The 22,592-nt window shown below is 41.8% G+C and overlaps 2 protein-coding genes across 2 annotated transcripts in view; both read left to right on the top strand.

Moving 5' to 3' along the window:
- The window catches only part of LOC147028173 (thread biopolymer filament subunit gamma), a 31,217-nt gene extending 25,550 nt beyond the window's left edge, over positions 1-5,667 (top strand). The window contains exon 8 of the mRNA XM_085878307.1: positions 5,480-5,667. The gene's annotated coding sequence lies outside the window, so the exon portion shown is untranslated. The remainder of the gene's footprint in view (positions 1-5,479) is intronic.
- A 13,173-nt stretch (positions 5,668-18,840) lies between these two features.
- On the top strand, positions 18,841-21,935 carry LOC147028172 (thread biopolymer filament subunit gamma-like). Its single transcript, XM_085878308.1, has 8 exons — positions 18,841-19,685; positions 19,801-19,861; positions 19,963-20,058; positions 20,177-20,353; positions 20,455-20,580; positions 20,721-20,941; positions 21,125-21,485; positions 21,757-21,935. Exons 1-7 carry the CDS (start codon positions 18,841-18,843, stop codon positions 21,480-21,482), a joined length of 1,884 nt encoding a protein of 627 aa, XP_085734434.1. The 3' UTR covers positions 21,483-21,485; positions 21,757-21,935.
- The last annotated feature ends 657 nt before the right edge of the window (positions 21,936-22,592 follow it).

The raw sequence follows: 22,592 nt of genomic DNA, 5'->3' as shown, positions 1-22,592 counted from the left end.
GGATATGCTGCTTCTGCTCTCCCATCAATGGATGGAGGTCCTCAATGCCAGACAGGAAATCCGAGCCATATCCCTGGACATATCACGTGCTTTTGACATAGTCTGGCACCCTGCCCTACTCACCAAACTCTCTTCCCATGGTATTCAAGGCCATCTCCACTCATGGCTCGCAGACTTCCTCTCCTGTCACAGTCAACGTGTGGCCCTAAATGGAGTTCTTTCATCCCCTCTTCCTGTGCAGGCTGGAGTTCCTCAAGGTAGCGTTCTGGGCCCTGTTCTTTTTCTGGTTTTTATCAATGATCTCTCAGACTCTCTGGAAAATCCTCTATTTCTCTTTGCCGACGACTCCACCCTCTGCCGTACCATCTGTCATCCCTCAGACCGGCAAGCAGCAGCTTCTTCGCTCACTGCAGATCTGGATAAAATCACAAACTGGTCCAACATGTGGAACATGTCTTTCAATCCAGACAAATCTCACACTCTCACTATGTCTCTTCGAAAGGACCGTTTACAAAACCCCCCCATCCACTTTCTCAACAATCCTCTGGAAGAAGTCTTTTCTTTCAAGCTTCTGGGTCTCACTATCTGCCATGACCTTTCCTGGGAAAGTCACATTTTCAACCTCGCCTCAAAAGCCAGTCGCCGACTGGGAATCCTCCGTCGTGCCAAGTCCTTCCTCGGCCCTCTTGAGCTCCTGACCACTTACAAAGCTTTTGTCCGTAGCCTGATGGAGTACTGCTCTCCCCTCTGGGCTGGTGCTCCTGCCTCCCACCTTTCTCGGCTTAACGCTGTCGAAACCAGGGCATTTAAGATCATCGGCATCTCCCGCAATGAAGCTGAGTCTTTGGGCCTCTCACTCAATCACCGCAGGTTGGTCGGTGGTCTTTCTGTCTTCTACCGACTCCTCTCCAGCCTTGCCCCCCTGCTCTCTCTGCGATTTGTCCCCACCACATTTCCACAGGGCGCTCAAGGTCCGCCAACAACCCCCTTCTGGTAAAACTACCAAAATCACGAATCACTGCTCATCTTCACTCTTTCATTCCTCTTTTTTCCCGCCTTTGGAATAAACTTCCTCACTCTATTCTTTCCCATTCTTCCCTCCAGGCTTTCAAAACAGCTGTTCACCACCACCTCTTATCTTCCCCCATCCAAATCCTCGATCTTTTCTACCCCCGATAATCCACCCAAGCCCACTTCCTTCATTTCTCCTGCTTTCCTTCCTGAAAGTCCCTGTAATGTCCATCTTCTCTTCGCCATGTTCCCCGTCCCATCCCCATCCCTCTCCCTTCCACAGTTCACCTAATGTGTCTGTTCCCCACTGTTTTGTCCCTTCCACTCCCGCCCCTCTTGTCTCATGCCTCCTTGCTGTGAGTTATGTGTTTGCTCTCATATGAGCCTCGACCAAGGTATACAAAAAAAAAAAAAAAAGAAAAAAGAAGAGAATTGTTATGTCGTATTGTGGCATCGTAATGTGATGTCATTCCTTCCTTGTTTCGTTGTTTTTAGCTTACCTGGAACGTAGTTTCAGGGAGCTTATGGGATGGTGCGTCATCCGTCCGTCCGCCCACAAATACCAAAAGAGGATTCTGGTGTCATATTGTGGCATTGTAATGTAGTGTCATTTCTACTTTCTTTGGTTATTTTTACCTCACCTGGAACGTAGTTCTGGGGAGCTTAAAGGGATGGCGCATCGTCCATCCATCTGTCCACAAATACTTTCAACTTCTCCGAAACAACACCTACGATTTTGATGAAACTTTCCCACAACGTTCATCACCATGTATGTACCAAATTTTGTTCATGGCATTACGAAAAATCTGGCCCTAAAGGGGTCTGTGGGGGTTTCCCCCCAAAAGAGGTATTTGCTTTCTTTTCAGAAACTAAACACAATTCTGATGAAACTTCACCACAACCTTCATCACCCATGATTTACCAAAGTTTATTCATGACATTAGTTTGTTCATGACAAATAGGTACTTGCTTTGTTCTGAGAAACGACACACAATTCCGAGGAAACCTTTGCACTACCTTCATCACCTGTGATATATTAGTTTTTCTCAATTGTTTACACACTGTAACTGGTACTATAAACACAATGAGGAAAACTTTGAGATCATTTGCAAAAAGAAAGACAATTTCTTCAAAACTATGAGCACATTTTGCTTGTTTTTCACCCAAATTTCAGTCTCATTTAACCATTTTCCAAAACACTTGACACAATTCTCCTCATTCGGCACAATCTTCATGAAGGAAATCGCTTGTGTTCACACGGAAAACACTGTCAATGAAAATATGAAACTTCACTTATCAATTCAACACACTCACTCCTCACAGATAAAACACTAGTTCCTTTAATTATTCAATCAGAAATCAGAACTTTCACACAAATAAAAGGGCTACAGGTGAGCTTTAGTGTGTTGGAGAACAATGACTGACAACATTGTAGCAAGAGGCAGAGCGATAGAGAGGAAGGGTGAGAATGAGAGGAGGAGAAAGAGAAGGAGAAGGAGGATGAGGATGAGGAAGAGGATGTGGAAGAGCAAGGAGGGCAAATATCTCAGACGAGAACGGGGTGACTTTGGTTGACCATGTGGTTTGACCCTGAGGGAGGTCACGTTCCCTGAGGGAGGCTAACCCTAACACTAACACTGTACACATTCCCAGAGAGTGTGAATCCCCAAAGCCAACCTCCACCAATCAGAGGAGGCAGGGGAAGGGGGAGTGGGAGTCTGGAGTGGGGTAAAGGGTGAGATGGGGCAGGAGTCCAGAGGGAGAAGGCAGGGATGGGAGGAAGGAGGGGAAGGGGTGGGTGGGAGTCTGGATGGAGGGGCGGGGTGGGAGGTGTTAGGGGAAGGGGAAGGAGTGGGGTGGGAGGTGTTAGGGGAAGGGGAAGGGGTGGGTGGGAGTCCGAATGGAGGGTGGGAGGAGGGACACAGCTTTACCCAGCAGTGCTGGGCACTCCTGCTAGATCCAAATAAAAAAAAACAATCTTCAAAATTAACAAATCAATTAAATATCTTCATAAGAGGGCAATATCGTAATCCTGACAGCAGATTCTTACTTCAAAAAAGGATGAACTTTTATGATCAAAGTAGGAAGCTTTTGTACTTACAAACAGGGCTGGATTTTCCAATAGGCAACATAGGCCATTGGCCTAGGGTCCACCAGTAACTGGGGGCCCACCGGAGACTTGTGGGTTCTCTGATCGGCCAAGGAGTAGGCTCGTAGAGCCTATAGTAAAATGAATAAAATATAAAATAAGGTAACGAAAAATATAACAGTTCATTTTTAAATGCCCCTTTCCCACCATCCATCTACTGTATCTATCTAGACATAAAGAATCTGTTTCGCTTTTTAACAGAGTATGACAGTATGAACTATGATGAACAAAGCTCAACTGGAACTCCTTGTCAGTACCTATTCCAGTGACCTGGAAGCATCTGTTTTAGATGAATTTTTGCAGTTTAAAGACATTTTGTCTTGTGAATCTGACAGGTCAGTGACAAACATTTCCACTTTGTTGAGGTCTAAGGATGATATTTTGACAACTGCCTTTCCAAACATTAGTATCTTGGTAAGAATGTTCCGTACCATCCCCATTACAAATTGTCAAGGAGAGAGGTCTTTCTCTTCTCTATCTAGGGTGAAGAATCACCTGAGATCAACTTTGGGACAAACGAGATTAAACTCACTTTCATTACTATGCATTGAATCTGACCTCCAACAATCCCTTGACACAAAGAGTATCATTGACAAATTTGCCATCGAAAAAAGCAGGAAAATGTCATTTTGAACTTCACATAGTTGTTATGTGCGTGCAAAATATATTATGCTTCAATTTAATTGTATTTTTTCCATTATTCCTATGTGTAAGATGTACATGATATGGAACTTGATTTACTTTGATGTACACTGATGTACTTCATATGGAACTAATTTGATTAAAAATTATTGATGTGTTACATTATATTGTAATTCTTTTTTTTTACATTACAATATTACTATATATATATATATATATATATATATATATATATATATATATATATATATATATATATATATATATATATATAACAAAAAAAATTGGGGGGGGGGCACTGATAAGGTTTGGCCAAGGGCCCACAAGCAAGTTGATCCAGCACTGCTTACAAACATATCAGATGCAATGATGACTTCGTCGATGAAATGTATCTGATGAAAGTAAATAATTTAATATACTCAACTTAATTTTTCCATGAAAAAGGCAATGGCTGTTAAGATTTGTCATCACAGTGCATTTGAACTTTCAATTTCCATTCTCTTACTCTTGCTTCTTTTGCAAATCCTGTAAATCTCCTCTCCAAAGTCATGGCAGTGTAACTAAGAGGCAAATTGTATTGGGGGGTAAGGTGTGAATGTTTCTCAGCCAAGGAATGACAGAATTGTGCTCATCCAAGGCGTCTTACTCCAACAAACATGATCGCATGGAGGTGAGGCTAGCATGCATAGTTTATTGTCACACATGCAATTGAGTAAGGCTGAGGCTCCTATAAAAGCACTAGGCATTCCATGGGTTCTGCAGTCGAGCAATACCTGGAATAAGCTGGTGGAACAAGAAACAACAATGGCCTGTCACTCATCCGTCAGATACCGCTTCCTCACCGGTGGATCCAGCGCAATGATCGGCTCCAGTAGTTATGGAGGCTCCAGCAGCAGTCGTGCAATGGGGCTTGGAATGGGTGCAATGGGACTGTCAATGGGGGGAGGAAGCTACAGAGTGGGCTCTGCAGGGATGGGAGGTATGGGCATTTCCAGCGGGATTGGAGGTATGGGCATTTCCAGCCGTGCCATGGGGATGTTTGCCTCTGGAGGAGCTATGGGAGGAGGTGGCAGAGGTATTTAAAAAAAAAATTTATACACATTGTCGAGGCTCGTATGAGAGCTGACACACAACGCACAGCAAGGGGGGCATGAGACAAGAGGGGCGGGAGTGGGAAGGACAAAACAGTGGGGAACAGAAACATTAGGAGATCTGTGGAGGGGAGAGGGATGGGGCGGGGAACATGGGGAATACAAGATGGACATTACAGGGACTTTCAAGAAGGAAAGCAGGGAATTTGAAGGAGGTGGGTTTGGGTGGATTATCCGGGGTAGAAAAGATCGAGGTTTTTTTATTATGATTGAGGAGGATGAAAACAGCTGTTTTGAAGGTCTGGAGGGAAGAGTGCGATTGAATAGAGTGAGGGAGTTTATTCCAAAGGCGAGAAAAAAGAGGAATGAAAGAGTGAAGATGAACAGTGATTCGTGATTTTGTTAGTTTTACCAGAAGGGGGTTGTTGGCGGACCTTGAGTGCCCTGCAGAAATGTGGTGGGGACAAATGTGGTGGGGGTGTAGAGTGGGGTAGAAAAAGCAACTATATAAACCACTTCAACAATAATCATTTTTATTAATAATGTGCACACTTATTTAAATCCAATTTCCTATTTCCGTTTCCAGTGCCACTCGCTGCCTTTGGAAAAGATTTGTGAAACAACACTGCAAGTCTCAACACCCATGCAAGAAGATTATCCCCAAAATCACATTCACAGATTATTCATTCACTTTCCCACAATCCATATGATGACAACAATGTGAGACTTGACAGTTATCTGAGTGCAAACAAATAAAAGTCACATTGCCTCGTATATCTGTGTGTTATTCATTTGTAATTCTACATCTACAGATCAATCCTTAACCAGTGGGATAGCATTGGATGACTAGAGTTCATATTTAATTCTCAAAACATTATGCTTTGTCTCAAAATGTGAACATCCTTTCTTTGACCCTTTAAAAAAAAAATTAAAAATTAAAAAGTAGACATACCATGAAGTCTTACTCAAACACTCAAAGGGGTATTGTGATGCAATTTTTAAACCTGTGGGTAAAGTTGTGATTTAGTGTTCGTAAGAATAACCAGAACAAATATTCACTTGCACGAATGTCAAATGACGACGAGACCAGAGAAGCCTCATCAGAGCAAGGTCGTCTCCCTTCAGTCGTTGTCCTTTGTGGAAAATGTCACTCAGATGGGTTGGCAGCAGTACCTCCGGTTGAAGTTGAAGCTAATAGTTGTATGCTGGGGGACAAAAAAAGGTGACTGCAGGCCTTTCAGTTAAAAGCTTTATCTTTAATGGTGAGTCTCCTAAACCTCTTGCATTATTGTTGCAGACCGGGTATCAACGATGAGCACGACCGCTAGATGGAGCAGTAGAGTCGACTCCACCGACACCCGGAATTTATAGGTCGGCACCCTGGTTAACTCCGGGGCCGACGGGTCCCTTATCAGACCGAAGTTCGCCAATAGGTCGACCACGTGGGGTGGGGTCGATTGCCAATTTCAATTTACCTAAATACCCACGTCATCCAAACTACCGGGGAAATTCAACCTCAACGGCCCTCGTACGAGTCGAGCCGTTAGCGTGCTCAACCCATGCGCAACCCAAGTGGACGGTTGGCGAAGTTCCTTCGGTCCGAATGTACCTTTACAGCGGCAATAGCCTTTATAATTCACCAACACGCATCACGCTAAGCCAATGGAAGAAACACAGCAACGAACTGATGCATTCAGATGCAATGGTGTCAGTCACAGCGAGGTGAAGGAGAGGGTGGTGCTGGCATGGTTGTAGTTGATGGTGGTGGTGCAAAAATAAAAGAAAACCCTGACTATCAAAGTAACTCACAGCACATATACATTTATTCACCCCATTAGACGAGGGAAAGGGAGCTATCTCTCCACGTTTACTTATTGAAATAACTGAGCTATAAGGACCTGAATGTCGTGTGCTCATGGCTTCCAGATTCGCAACACAACCCCCTCCCATTTTTACAGACTCGTCCCGAGTCATCAAATTTTCGAGTGACCAACATGTGTAAGTTCTCCCCTAGTACATTTTACCTTCGGATCCCTGAGTGCGACACTTTTTCATACATGTCCCAAAAATAAATAACCTAATGCGCTGCGTAACTAACAGACTCACACGGACAACTTAAATACATTGCCGGCGCTAAGACAAACATACAGGTGGGTTAAGAACTTATTTACAGTTTTTACCTTAACTAATATTTACACGAACCATGGCCCAGTACCTACCATCTGTGGGGAAAGAAAGGCACAGCAATGTCAACAGTTTGTGTGGGTGTGGGTGAGTGCTCAGCAGCTGAAGGTCAGTCGTCCTCAGGGCCTGCTCAAAAGGTCCCCCTTGAGTGTTCCTTTCAGTGAACCTTTTGCTCTCTTCCTTTCATACCCCCAGCTGCTGAAAGCAACTCACCCTAACACGGCATGCTATGTGCCATCCCACAGGCCATTTCAATTGGCCATCATGCAGAAGTGGTGGCCAGGCTGCTCAATGCAGTCTCTGGCTTACGGAAATGGATGGATGATGCAAAACACAGAATATGGATGGTGTAGCCGCCTGCAGGGCAGTCCTTGCAAAACACTGGATGATCCTGGCACACATGGATAGTTGGTGGACACAGGGGCAATGCAAAACAGGGTAGCAGGCATAGGGTTATGGCAGAGGCAGGTGAACAAGGCATGGCAAGGCAGATGCGGACCAGACGATGCAGCACAAGCAGGCCGGCATGTGAAGCTGGCCGGCCTCTGGGATTATCCGGGAGGTTCTGGGGAGGGAGTGTGGTGGTGCCGGCCACTCCGAAGTCGGGCTCAGACCTACCTTACTGTCTCCCCCCAACCTATCACCTTTGCCTGTCTGACTGTCCATACCCACACTTAATTTGCAATAACAACAAAAAAAAATGTAGCCCCTTTTTATTTACTTTTTTTTTTCTTCTTATAATTCCTTCTCCCTAACCCCCTCTCTGTCTTTGTCCGGCTAACCTATCCTGTCAACCTCGCCGACTCCCAACCCCTAAAATCCTTTCTGGAGGGGAATAAGGAGAGACGAGTGTCTTATCCCGAAGCCCAACAAAGCCTCAGAATGGCCTCCTCAGATTTCAGCAATCTACCAAGGTGGGTCCAGCGGTCTACAGAGAGCGAAGGGATGGATGGTGCGAAGGAGTACATTCCCTAACTATCCTAACATTTATTAACCTTAAACTACCCCAGGGCTTTCCCATACGCCTGTCACTTTCAACTATGGGTTCGAACAACCATGATTCCCGTCGCCTGTGTTGGTGTCTATTATAAATTTGGGCCTAGCCCTCAGTAGGGTGAATATACTGATTCTGGCTCACTTTTCCCCATGTAAATGAATGGGGGATTTTCAGCGATTCATTTTTTTTTCCCTAAAAAGTAAACCCCCTTTTTAAGCCAAGGTATATTTATTTGTCTCCCCTTTTAACCTCGGGACACTTTTTTTCAAAGTACCAATGCAATAAATACCACTATCTCTACCCACTTTACTGAGTCGCACCCAACTGTCCCTGGACTCTGTGTCCTTTTCTCCTAACAAGGTGGAGAGCTTGCTTTCAAACCTCGAGTCAGATTCTGCAACCGGTCCAGACGGCATCAGCCCACGTGTCCTCAAAGCCTGCTCTTCTGCTCTTGCTCACCCACTCTCTGTTCTATTCACCCTCTCATTTGCCCAAGGTCATCTGCCATCTGCTTGGAAATCTGCTAACATCACTGCCCTGCATAAAAAAGGTGCAAAAACAGATCCCTGTAACTACAGACCAATCAGCCTTCTCCCAATCATCAGCAAGGTGATGGAATCCATCTTCGCTTCAGACATGAAATCCTTCCTCTTCTCCAATGGCTTGATTTCCAATCATCAATTTGGTTTCAGACCAGGTCACTCTACCCTGGATATGCTGCTTCTGCTCTCCCATCAATGGATGGAGGTCCTCAATGCCAGACAGGAAATCCGAGCCGAATCCCTGGACATATCACGTGCTTTTGACACAGTCTGGCACCCTGCCCTACTCACCAAACTCTCTTCCCATGGTATTCAAGGCCATCTCCACTCATGGCTCGCAGACTTCCTCTCCTGTCGCAGTCAACGTGTGGCCCTAAATGGAGTTCTTTCATCCCCTCTTCCTGTGCAGGCTGGAGTTCCTCAAGGTAGCGTTCTGGGCCCTGTTCTTTTTCTGGTTTTCATCAATGATCTCTCGGACTCTCTGGAAAATCCTCTATTTCTCTTTGCCGATGACTCCACCCTCTGCCGTACCATCTGTCATCCCTCAGACCGGCAAGCAGCAGCTTCTTCGCTCACTGCAGATCTGGATAAAAATCACAAACTGGTCCAACACGTGGAACATGTCTTTCAATCCAGAAAAATCTCACACTCTCACTATGTCTCTTCGAAAGGACCATTTACAAAACCCCCCCATACACTTTCTCAACAATCCTCTGGAAGAAGTCTTTTCTTTCAAGCTTCTAGGTCTCACTATCTGCCATGACCTTTCCTGGGAAAGTCACATTTCCAAACTCGCCTCAAAAGCCAGTCGCCGACTGGGAATCCTCCATCGTGCTAAGTCCTTCCTCGGCCCTCTTGAGCTCCTGACCACTGACAAAGCTTTTGTCCGTAGCCTGATGGAGTACTGCTCTCCCCTCTGGGCTGCTGCTCCTGCCTCCCACCTTTCTCGGCTTCACGCTGTCGAAACCAGGGCATTTAAGATCATCGGCATCTCCCGCAATGAAGCTGAGTCTTTGGGCCTCTCACTCAATCACCGCAGGTTGGTCGGTGGTCTTTCTGTCTTCTACCGACTCCTCTCCAGCCTTGCCCCCCTGCTCTCTCTGCGATTTGTCCCCACCACATTTCCACAGGGCGCTCAAGGTCCGCCAACAACCCCCTTCTGGTAAAACTACCAAAATCACGAATCACTGCTCATCTTCACTCTTTCATTCCTCTTTTTTCCCGCCTTTGGAATAAACTTCCTCACTCTATTCTTTCCCATTCTTCCCTCCAGGCTTTCAAAACAGCTGTTCACCACCACCTCTTATCTTCCCCCATCCAAATCCTCGATCTTTTCTACCCCCGATAATCCACCCAAGCCCACTTCCTTCATTTATCCTGCTTTCCTTCCTGAAAGTCCCTGAAATGTCCATCTTCTCTTCGCCATGTTCCCCGTCCCATCCCCATTCCTCTCTCTTCCACAGTTCACCTAATGTGTCTGTTCCCCACTGTTTTGTGCCTTCCACTCCCGCCCCTCTTGTCTCATGCCTCCTTGCTGTGAGTTGTGTGTTAGCTCTCATACGAGCCTCGACCAAGGTATACAAAAAAAAAAAAATAAGATAAAGACTTGTTCAAGTAGTAAAGTAGTAATGTGATTTGTTAGAGGTGATTCTAAAGAAATATCTGAAACATCTAAGCCTCGGGACACTCTTTTTCAAATAACCAATGCATATTGTTTAGCTCACTCATTGAACCTATAAAGATTTGTTGATTCTCAAATTCCTTCACAGTTTAATTTTATTTGCACAATAATCCCCATCTAAAATATTTAAAAACAAAATGATAAACGTCTCTTAATGCTCTTGTTTGACCACCTCCTGAGTCACATATCATTTTGAGATTATAGTAAATTGTTTTTCCATTGTTCAATTGATAACCATCAAAGTTTTCAGTCCATTCAAGGATATATATTTTTTTCTTTACATCCTCTAACTTACTAGTTTTTAAATTGATTCGCTTATTTGTTCTATTTACCTTTGTTTTAGTAATTTTTTCAATAAGACTTATTTGATATTTTTCACATTCATTATGTTTTCCATTTATATACCAAGACTGAAATTTTCTCCACTCTTTAGTTTGATTAATACTTGGTTTGACCATTTCTATATTGTGAAAAAATGCGGCGGTAGCCCTTAAAAAACCCAAACCCATCTTCCCATCGTTAAAACACAATCTATTTTATACACTCTATCATACAATATCCATATGGAACACAATATATTCCATTATCTAAAATAAATCTCTTATCATCAAAGGCTCCTAATGCCTTTTTATTTACTTCTTCATTATATATGTTATGTTTATAACTTCTTATTGTATTCATTTTCCTATATTCTTCTTTCTTATTCATCAAACAATTATAATAATTTCTAAAAGTTATTGATTTCTTTATTACATATTTCTTTATTCCCTTTAACCTCTTATCAATCTGATCACCATACTTGTAAGCATATGCCTTTGCTCTCAATCCAATAAACTCACTCATTACTTTTCCACCCAACTCATCCTTAAACTTACCAATAACCTTTTCATTCTTTTTGGAAAATAACTCGCTCTTCTTACTAAAATTACTTGTATCATATACTCCAATATTTTTCTTCATATCTTTATAAACATCATCAGTTTTTATATCTAGGATAAAACTATCAGTGTCCATATACAACAACGAAACATTTTCACCATACTCTTTCTTTAAGCCATTATACAAATAATCGTACATCAATATCTTTGATAAATCAAGAACTGCTGTTCCAATATAAATTGGTTTATCCATTACAATACTTTCCTTTTCCATATGAATAGCAGAAAAGTTCTCTGAACAAAACCTCTTCTCTCTTAAAACTTGGTTTCTTTATCAATCTCGAAGCTTCTTTCCAAGATGTTGCAAATCTAATGTTTTGCCTGTTTCTAACATTCCCCATTGTCTTTCCAAAGACAGCATTATTCATCAATTTATATAAATCCCCTTCAAATTTTACTTTTGTATTTGTTCTCATATCTGTATTGAATTTAATATACTTTTTCATCCAAGGACTTTGTTTAAATTTTAAAACTATGAATTTTAGCGACTCTCAATCCTTCTCTCAAAAACTGTTTTAAGCTTCTCTGATGCAAAACATATCTCTCTTTACCATAGAATGTTGTTAATAACTTTTCTGTTGATTTGCCTTTAATAGTAAAACTTTTATGATAATCACTTAACCATTCTTTCTTAGGGGTTTCTTTCTCACATGCAAAAGGAAGGTCTTTATGCTTATTATGAAGATCACTCGGGTACCTCAAATCAACTTCAAAATAATAACCTTCTTCTTTCTCATTCAATTCCTCTTGAGAATAAATAACAATATTTATCAAAGCCTTTTCATAATCCTTTTCTTCCACCCACTCTAATTTACCATAAGGCAGAGATTGAGACATTGCCCATCAAAACAAATTATTAGCATCAAAATACATCAAATAATTACTATCTTTTTCACTATCATAATTTGGAAGATATTTATTATTTGCTTTCGCATATCTTTTTGAACATACTTGTGATATTCCACCTCTCTTCGACTTCTCAATCATCAAAAGCATATCTACATCACTGATTAAATCTATATCTTGTTTTGTCATTTTCAACATTGCACTCCAAGATAAACCAGGAGCTGTGAAATAATGGGCAGGATCTAATTAGTCAGGTTCCTTGTGTAATTTCGTTGGAATTTTTTGGAGAGTAGCAAACCTATAGATTTTTGAGAAGTTTAAAATCTATTTAAATTAAAAAATGATGTTTCGCATTTTTCAACTTTTGGAAAGGTCGTTTTGGGGTGAAAAACGCTTTTTTTGAATTCCAATTTTAAAAAATCTGAAACAATACAAAATAACCAACTGATGATGGATTACTGTTAAATGGCTAACAATGGATTGTATAAGATAATAAAATGTTGCATTTTGACCGTCGGTTGCCATGGAAACAGCATTTTTGGAGTGGAATTGCCATTTTTTAATATATTTTTTTAAATTATATTTTCCATCGGATGGCCAAAATAATTGTTAAATATAGTGACCATGACTAACTTACACATAAGTATTATGATTTTCAAGTATTGGAACAGTTGGTTGCCATGGAAATGGCCATCTGTGCAATGAAACATTGGTATGTCTGTTGTTCAATATCAGAAGGTTTCGGCACCTTCAGTAGTAAATCGTTTGATTTTAAGTTTTTGTAGTTTGTTGTATTGCAAGTGTGATCTTATAGGGAACATAGGTGACGCCACGTCGCGACGCCACGCCATCGCCTCAGGTTACGGTTGCTGGGCGTGGCATGACGTCGTGATGTGGCGCGGCGCGCGTCCAAGCACGTGCAGCACTATGACGTCATTTTCAATTCGCTTCGTTTATTCTCGATTTATTCATGACGGTTTACTTCAGAGCTTCGTTTCATCATATTCAGTTTTCAACACCTTTCTTCCTTTTTTCGGTAAGTTCTGATAGCCTTTGAGTTGTATGTACCTTTTTGTCATTTTATGTTCTTCTGTATGTGGTAAGATTATGGTTTGAATGGCCAATTGGTTGGAGGTGTTAATTGCGTTTCCTGTTAGGCTAGGCGTTGGAAGTCGGGCAGTCGTCATGTTATAGCTGTGTTTATCCTTTTTCTATTATTTCGGGTTGATCTTTAAATATGTCCTTATGTGCTGGTTCGTGCTTTCATTTATCTGGAAAGAAAGTCACCATCAATGTAATCAGTCACTGACGTATTTTGTTCCATTAGATTAACTGCTGTGTAATAGGATAGGATTAGGTTAGCTTTGTGCCTGGAGGTTGGAATTACAGAGGGAGTCTATTTGGAGTTTCTATTTAGTTTACTGGCATGTAGTTAGCGCGTATTGTTGATTTCCCACTCATCTCTGCTTTTATTTTATTCAGGTAATTTTACGTCTTAGTAGCGGTTTTTATTTTGGATTCTAATAAAGTTCTATCATTGTGACATTTCCCCGCATCTTCCATTTAAATCACATAAGTTTAGGTCAATAAATTAGTCAAAGAAAATAAGGATGTTGTTTTTCTCATCTGTTTGCTTTTTATGGTGATGAATGTTATTTGTGCCCTTGATATGGCCCTAGACATAGACACAGCCCGAGTTTTATAGGCTGTATCACATATGATAGATTTGACATTCATGACCTGACGATAGTCTCACCTGATACGGATGTTCTGGTTCTTGCCATAGCAAACTATCATCTCCTGCCAAGACACACATCTATCTCAATGTCATCTAGCATTGTCAAAATCGAGCCAATCTGGAAGGCCCTAGGTGAGGAGAGGGCCCAAGCATTGCCAGCCTTCCACGCATTCACAGGTGCTGATAATACTGGGCGGTTCGCTCGACATGGTAAGGCAAAGTGGTTCCAGTGCTACTTGAAGGACGATGACGACATGGTAGATGTCTTTGCTATGCTCTGTAAGGATGCTGAACTGTCAGAGGACCCATACACAACTTTAGCAAGATTTGTCTGTTCAGGTTATTGTCCAAGTGGTGTCAATATTTCCAGCATCCCTGAACTTCGGTGGCATCTCTTCTGTAAGAACATGGCTGAGAATGACAAGTTACCACCAACTGTCGGTGCTCTGAGGCAGCATATCATGCGGGTACATATCCAGGCATACGTTTGGGGTCAAGCAGCAATTTCTCAGCAAACATTTCTTGATCCATTAAAGAATGGCTTCCACAAGGACACGAGTGGTGAACTCAAACCGACAACAACAGACATTCTCCCTGCACCAAAGGCAATTATCGAGATGATAAGGTGCCAGTGCAAGACAGAATGTTCATCACAGAGATATTCCTGCAGGACCAAGAACTTAACATGCACTGATCTTTGCATGTGCAGCACTTCGTGTGAGAATGACGAGGACTCAAACATTGAACGGCAATACCACGATAGTGATGATGACGATGGCAATGATGAGTGACATTAGAGAGAGTGATGCCAATTGGCTACAAACTCATATTTGACATTCAGTACATTTCACTGATCACATATTCATGCATTACTTGTTTCAAGATTTGAAAGCAATACATTAAATAAACGGTAATTTGACAAAATGATAGCCGTTTCTATGGCAACCATTGCTCAAAATACAGATATATGTATTCTGTATTAAGAACTTCCTCTAGTTAACAATTATGCATCATCAGTTGCTTGCTTGCGATTAATTTTGAATTTTCAGAGCTGAAATTAAAAAAAAAATGGTTTTTATCCCAAAACGACCGATTTGACCACATTATATGCATTGAAAAAAATGTGAAACATGGATTTTCTGTTTTCGTATTGTTTAAGCTTTCCAAAAATGTTGGGGTTAGCTACTCTCCAAAAAATTCCAACGAACGTCGAATTATGGACACAAGGAACCTGACTAAATCCATAACAATTTTTATTATGACAGAGTGATCTAAAAGCTTCAAAAATTTCAAAGTCCAGTTGCTAGGCAACGGTGGTGTCAGAGCAACGGTGCTCAAAAGCATAGAACTAGATAGTGGTGTGAACCTACCTGTCAAGTTTCATCAAAATTGGTTGACTCCTCTGGCCTCCAGAGCTGTCCATTACATACAAACAAACATACAAACATACAGACATACAGACAGATGGAAAAAGTTAAAATAAGGGTATTCTAGCGACCACCTAACAGACGGAAAACCTGAGAATAGTGGTAGTCTCGCGACCATCCAACAAGAAGAAGACTTCGTGCAGAGCACGATACTTGCGAACTCCATAAAAAAAATTGGACCTCAAAAATAATTGGTGGTTGAAGTCAATGACCAAATATGCAATTCCTCTTCAAATTTCAAGTCAATCGGATGAAAATTGACAATTTTAGAAATCTGGCCTATGTTGTCCTTTTGGCCGATGTTGATCTGGAAAATAATTCGTGGTTGAATTCAGTGACCTGATATGCAAATCCTCTTCAAATTTCAAGTCAATGAGATGAAAATTGAGGATTTTTAAATTCCTCCTTAGTTGTTGACCTTGGACCTATGTTGACTTTTTTTTCTCTGTTGACCTAAAAAAAAAATGGCTGATTGAATTCAGTGACCTGAAATATAAATCCTCTTCAAATTGCAAGTCAATCAGATGAAAATTGAGGATTTTAGAAATCCCACGTAAGTTGTTGACCTTTGGCCTATGTTGACCTTTTGGTCTATGTTTACCAAAAAAAACAAAATTGCCTGGTTGAATTCAGTAACCTGAAATTTATATCCTCTTCAAATTTCAAGTCAACCAGATGAAAATTTACAAGTTTAGAAATTCGGCCTATGTTGACCGCAAAAATAATTGGTGGTTAAATTCAGTGACGTGATATGAAAATCCTCTTCAAATATCATGTCAATCGGATGAAAATTGAGGATTTTAGAAATCTCAGGTAAGTTGTTAACCTTTGGCCGATGTTGACCTTTTGGTATATGTTGACTGAATAAAAATATTTGACGAGTTGAATTCAGTGATCTGAAATATAAATCCTCTTCAAATTTCAATTCAATAGGATGAAAATTGAGGATTTTAGAAATCTCACCAAAGTTGTTGATCTTCGGTCTATGTTGACCTTATGACCTCAAAAAGAATAGGCTTCTTCCAGACGACAAACTCCACCATGTGGCGAAGTTTCGTGAAGATCAGTTTAAAATTGCAACTGGTAGGAGACAGACAGACAGAATAACAAAATCGACTGACCAATATACTTGAAAAATCTTCGATTTTGCAAGTAACAAACAGACAGAAAGGGGTGAAAACATAACCTCCTTCACATTTGGTGGCGGAGGAAGTAAACTAGATAGGCGTTCGATAGGGCACATGCCTCCGCCACGCAATGCTTGATCCAAGAGAACATAATGGGCCCAATACATTTTTAGAAATATCATGCTATATATCGTTTTTGGTCCAACCTCTCAATGGTGAAGAATCACTTTAACAATTAAAGAATTCTCATGTACAGATCCGGATTCGGATCTTCACCAAAATCGAATCAATTCGTCCTTGTAAACCTATCAAGTTTCAACTGAATACGTTCACAACTTTTTGAGATATCCTGCACACAGACAGACAGACAAACAAACAAAAGACATCATGCAGAGCACGATACTTGCAAAATCCACCCCCTCTCCAAAGGTTGTCATGAATACATCAAATTGTCCATTTCATTCAGATTAAAATTGACAATCTTCATCAAAGCTCAGGTCAATCGGATGAAAATTGATTACTTTTCAGATTGAAATGGATAATTTTAAAAGTTTGACCTTGAGTTGATCTTTGACATTTTGACCTCAAAAGTAGTTGCTTTCCCAATTCAGTGATGGACTATGCAAATCCTGTTCAAATTACAAGTTAATAGGAGGTAAATTGACGATTTTTCAGTTGAAAATTGATGATTTCAGAAGTTTGACCTTGAGTTGGCCTTTCACCTTTTGATCTCAAAAGTAGTTGCTTTTCCAATTCAGTAATGCACTATGAGATTGCTGTTTGATGTTCAAGTCAATCGGATTCAAATTGACGATTTTTCAGATAAAAACTGATTTTAGAAGTACGACGTTGAGTTAACCTTTGACCTTTTGACCTCAAAAATAATTGGTCCCCCAATTAATTGACGCAATATGCAAATCTTGTTCAAATGTCAAGTCAATCAGATGAAATATGACGATTTTAGAAATATGACCAGAAGATGACCTTTAACCTTTGACCTCAAAATCAATAGGCTTCTCAGTTGGTACTACCTCTACAACTTGGTAAAGTTTCATGATGATCGGTTTAGAATTGTGACCTGTAGGCGACGAACAGACAGACAAACAGACAGACAAATGAACACAGAATAACAAAATCGACTGACCGATACACTTTAAAAAAAACAAACAGGCAGACAGGGGTGAAAACATAACCTCCTTCTCCCTTCGGTGGCGGAGGTAACAACAAAAACAACTGGAAGTGCACTCGGTAGAGCGCATACCTCTGTCACGCAATGCCTGATCCATGGAACATATCGAGAACAATAACTTTTGGAAATATTATGTCATATGCCGTTTTTGGACGTCTCTCAATGGTGAAGAATCACTTTAAAAATTTCGTAGTCGGATCCAGATCCGGATCTTCACCAACATCTAACCATTACGTCCTTGTCGCACACCAAACCTGTCCACAAAATTTCATCCAAATCCGTCCACAACTTTTTGAGATATCCTGCACACAGCAAACAGACAAACACAGAGAGGTGTGAAAACATAGCTTCCTTCCACCTTTTGTGGCAGAGGTAATGATTACGTTGCTATATAGCATATATTAATTAATACTAATATTTACAACAATAACAAGAATACTGGTTTCATTTATCACTAATAACGAACATATCATCCCTGTGCTGGCACCAATCACATCTGGCTTTGTAAAAGTCAAGCTAATGCTCAAGCTCACAGCAGGCGGGTGTGCAAAAAGGCAGCAGGCGGGTGTGCAAGAGTGTCCAATTAAAATTTGGTCCATCGGACAACGGGCCCACTAGTGTGTCCAAATGTGTCCGGTGGGCCACACAGGTGGAATTGATCCTTCACCAATGAGCAGATGAGGTATACAACATCTTGGCCACATTGAGCCAATGCTTGATAAGCGACCTTGATAAAGTTTGGTTATGACCACATTCTCCAACAGACGAAACCTCTGTTGTTCTGCAAACTCATCATTGGTATGTAACTCTTCATCACCGTCATTGTCCTTTGAAGCCTGGTATTGCTTAGTGATTCGGGAGGCTGGCTTGGGATCCTACGGTCCTGAGTCCTAGGGTCCAGAAGCCTAGGATCCTGCTGAGTCTGAGGGTCCTGAGTTTGAGCCCCGTCGTCCGCTGAATTAACACCAGGTGGGGTTAATCCAGCCTGTCATCCTTCTGAGGTCAGCGAAATGAGCACCAGTGTTCTGGTAATAGGGGCACTGCATCAGCGGCATAGCTGTGTCCCCAACCAATGATGCAACCAGCAGCCACAAGGCTGCTACACAAGAGTGTGGTGTGTGCATTGTCCTTCAAGATTCCCTTTAATTCACAGGCAGAGTATCCACAGGTTTTAGCCTCACTGAATCAAAGCCAAGCCCATTGCTTTTCAATCAAGTTTCTTCTTGATTGAACTCAAACAAACATGATCGCATGGTGTGGAGTGGAGGTGAGGCTAGCATGCATAATCTATTGTCAAAAATGTATTTCAATGAGGCTGAGGCTCTTATAAAAGCACAAGGCATTCCATGGGATCTGCAGTCGAGAAATAACTGGGAGAAGTTGGAGCAAAAAGCAACAATGGCCTCTCACTCATCCGTCAGCTACCGCTCCGTCCGCACCGGTGGATCCAGCGCTATGATCGGCTCCAGTGGCTATGGAGGCTCCAGCAGCAGCCGTGCAATGGGGCTTGGAATGGGTGCCGCGGGTCTGGCAATGGGGGGAGGAAGCTTCAGAGTGGGCTCTGCAGGGATGGGAAGTAGTGGGGTTGGAGGTATGGGCATTTCCAGCCGTGCCATGGGGATGTCTGCCTATGGAACAGGTATGTCAGGGGGTACTGGGGGCCTTGTTAGTGGTGGGATGATCGGTTATGGAGGTGGTGCTGGTGGGTTTATGGGGGGTGTAAGCCCCGGGATCATGGCAAGCCCAGCATTTACTGCAGGCCGTGCCATCACCTCAGCAGGTATGTCAGGAGTGGTTGGAACACTGGGTCCTGCAGGTGGAATGGTTCCTTCACTGGTGAGCAGGGATGAGGTGAAGAACATATTGGGCACATTGAACCAGCGCTTGGCCAGCTATGTAGATAAAGTAAGGCAGCTTACAATCGAGAATGAGACACTGGAGGAAGAACTGAAGAACCTGACTGGAGGAGTACCCTTCTCTCCTGACGCATCCGTCAATCTGGAGAATGTGGAGACACAAGTCACCGAAATGCTGACAGAGGTTTCCAACCTGACGCTGGAACGTGTACGTCTGGAGATCGACGTCGACCATCTGAGAGCCACAGCCGACGAGATCAAGTCGAAGTAAGACCATATGAATGCAGACACATGGGTTGTTGTTTTTAAGCTTGGACAAAACTGAGAATGGTTACTTTAACTTTCATGATTATTGTGATCATTTCGATGTTGTTTTTTGTAGGTACGAGTTTGAGCTTGGTGTGAGAATGCAACTTGAAACTGACATTGGAAACATGAAACGGGTTTGTGCAAAGACAAGATCAGCCATTCAACAATTCATGAATTTGTTTTCTAAAGATGAGTTTTCAAAAACGATTGAATGTTTGTTAATCTCCGTTTGTAGGACCTTGAAGCCGCAAACGACATGCGTGTTGACCTGGAATCAAAGTTTAATTTTTTGACTGAGGAGCTGACATTCCAGAAGAAAACACAAACAGAGGTAAAATGGTTGTGAATCATTAACTTCACAAAATGTCAGGGAGATAAACGTCACATGATGTGACGGAGATTGAGTGTTGATAATAAATAAATAATTTATATTCTCTTTTCTTGTGTAGGAACTGAACACCCTGAAGCAGCAGTTTGGCAGACTTGGACCAGCACAGACATCGGTGATTGAAGTAGATAACGTGAAGTCTGTCAACCTTACCGACGCCCTCAATGTGATGCGTGAGGAATACCAGCAGGTGGTCACCAAGAACGTCCAAGAGGCTGAGACGTATTGCAAGATGCAAGTAGGTTCCTCTAATTGAGGCCATTACGAATCCCAGTTCCTCTCAATATCCTGGCATTATCCCCCGATGGACTAATTGCCTGACTTGTATCTCATGTGCAGATTGATCAGATCCAAGGAATCTCCACACAGACAACTGAGCAGATTTCTATTCTGGACAAAGAGATTAATACTCTGGAAAAAGAGCTGCAACCACTGAATGTGGAGTACCAGAGGCTTCTGACCACGGTGAGGATTCTTTAATCAGGAATTGTATTGTACAATTGTAAACTTCACATCTAAGCTTTGAACAGAGAATCTTTCTGAAATAAACACAGTGTAACCATTTATTGTCCATTTTTCCTGATATATTTCCATCCCCACACCAGTACCAAACCCTTGGAGACAGACTTACAGATTTACAGAACAGGGAGAGCATTGATCTCGTCCAGTTCCAAAACACCTACACCAGATATGAACAGGAGATCGAGGGAAACCAGGTGGACCTGCAGAGGCAACTGGTGACTTATCAACAGCTTCTGGACGTGAAGACGGCTCTGGATGCTGAAATATCGACGTACAAGAAACTCCTTGAAGGACAAGAGACAATGTACGTCTACGTCATTGAAACATAGGCTGTTTTAGTAGTAATTCAACACTTATTACCAAATATCTGGTTGTTTGACAGTTGTGCGATTCGTGGATGCTATTCTCCATTTGGAATGTACATTCTTTATATTATGTTTCTCATGATGGATTTGTTGATGAGTGTGGGTTCCAATGTTACTTTCAGGGTAAGGACAGCCATGGCTGATGACTTTGCTCACGCTACTGTTGTCAGAAGTGGAACTGCTGGTGGTGCTTCCTCAAGTAGTGGAGGCTATGGTGCCAGTTCAGCAGCACATGGTGCAATTTCTGGAGGCTACAGCACAGGTGGAGGAGCAGGCTACAGCACAGGTGGAGGAGCAAGCTACAGTGTAGGAGGTAGTTATAGTGGTGGAAGTAGTGCAATGATGGAAGGTAGTTGCTCTGGTGGACACAGCATGTACAGCAGCAGCTCTATGAAGAGAAGCAGCTCCAAGAGTGCCAGTGCATCTGCTGGTGGTTACGGAACAAGCGGACATGACAGCACCATCATCCTTCAACAATAAACTGTAAGGACACGAGCTGTTACCAGTACAAAAACCAATGTGATTGTGATTGTGTTGAATGCATACTATTCATGTACTGTAGCGCCTTTTGAACGGCGTTTGTGTGCAAAATAAATAAACCTCTTCATTGTCTAAACACGATAATGTAATGGGATCTCTCTGCTAATGTGGACTTCAGGAAACATTAGAATTTTCAACAAGGTGAATCATTCGTTTTTTTTCTTCATCATCTGTGCACACTTATCGAAATGTCATTTCCTATTTTCTTTTCCAGCGTCGCTGCCTTTTGACAACATTTGTGAAACAACTTTGAGTCGTGACAGCCACACAAGATAAACCCCGATATCACATTCACAGATCATTCATTCACTTTCCCACAATCCAGATGATGACAACAATGTGAGACTTGACAGTTATCTGAGTGCAAACAAATAAAAGTTACATTGCCTGGTACACGTGTTGTTGTTTTGTTATTCTACGTCTACAGATCAATGCTTAATCACTTTGATGGCACTGGAGTTCATATTTAATTCTCAAAAAATTCTGCGTCATCCTCAACTATGAATGTCCTTATTTTACCTTTTTATTACCACTTACGTAATAAAAGTCAACGTAACAATAAAATCGTACTCACACACTCAAATGGGTATGAGTGGAGGTCAGATGTGATGTTGCATTTATTTTGCTTCATTCGTGGAACATCCTTATACCCTAAACCGCAAAACTGGGTTTGGTTCCATTTTTAACTCACCTGGACTTGTCTGGTGAGCTTATGGGATCGTGTAGTGTTCATATGCGAGTCAGTGATCAGTCAGTCCGTAAACACTTCAGTCAGTATCGCTTGAACTAAACACACGATTTTGTGAAACTTGGCCACAAGCTTCATATCTGATGCCCAACGAAAGTGTATTGACCATGTCAAAATCTATGTTCAACAAGGGGGTATACGAGGGTTTTTTTGACCCCCCCCCAAAAAAAAATAATAATAATAATAATAAGAGGTATTTGCTCTCTTCTCCGAAATTACACACACACACAATTTCGATGAAACCTGACCCAAACCTTCATCACCCATCATGTACCAAAATGTATCGACCGCATCAAAATCTG

This window comes from Eptatretus burgeri, chromosome 4 (assembly GCF_056783735.1).
Source record: "Eptatretus burgeri isolate ZD-2024b chromosome 4, Ebu_testis_v1, whole genome shotgun sequence".
NCBI classification, from domain to species: domain Eukaryota; kingdom Metazoa; phylum Chordata; class Myxini; order Myxiniformes; family Myxinidae; genus Eptatretus; species Eptatretus burgeri.
Note: the sequence above shows the minus strand (reverse complement) of the source record. Positions and strands in the feature narration are given on the sequence as shown.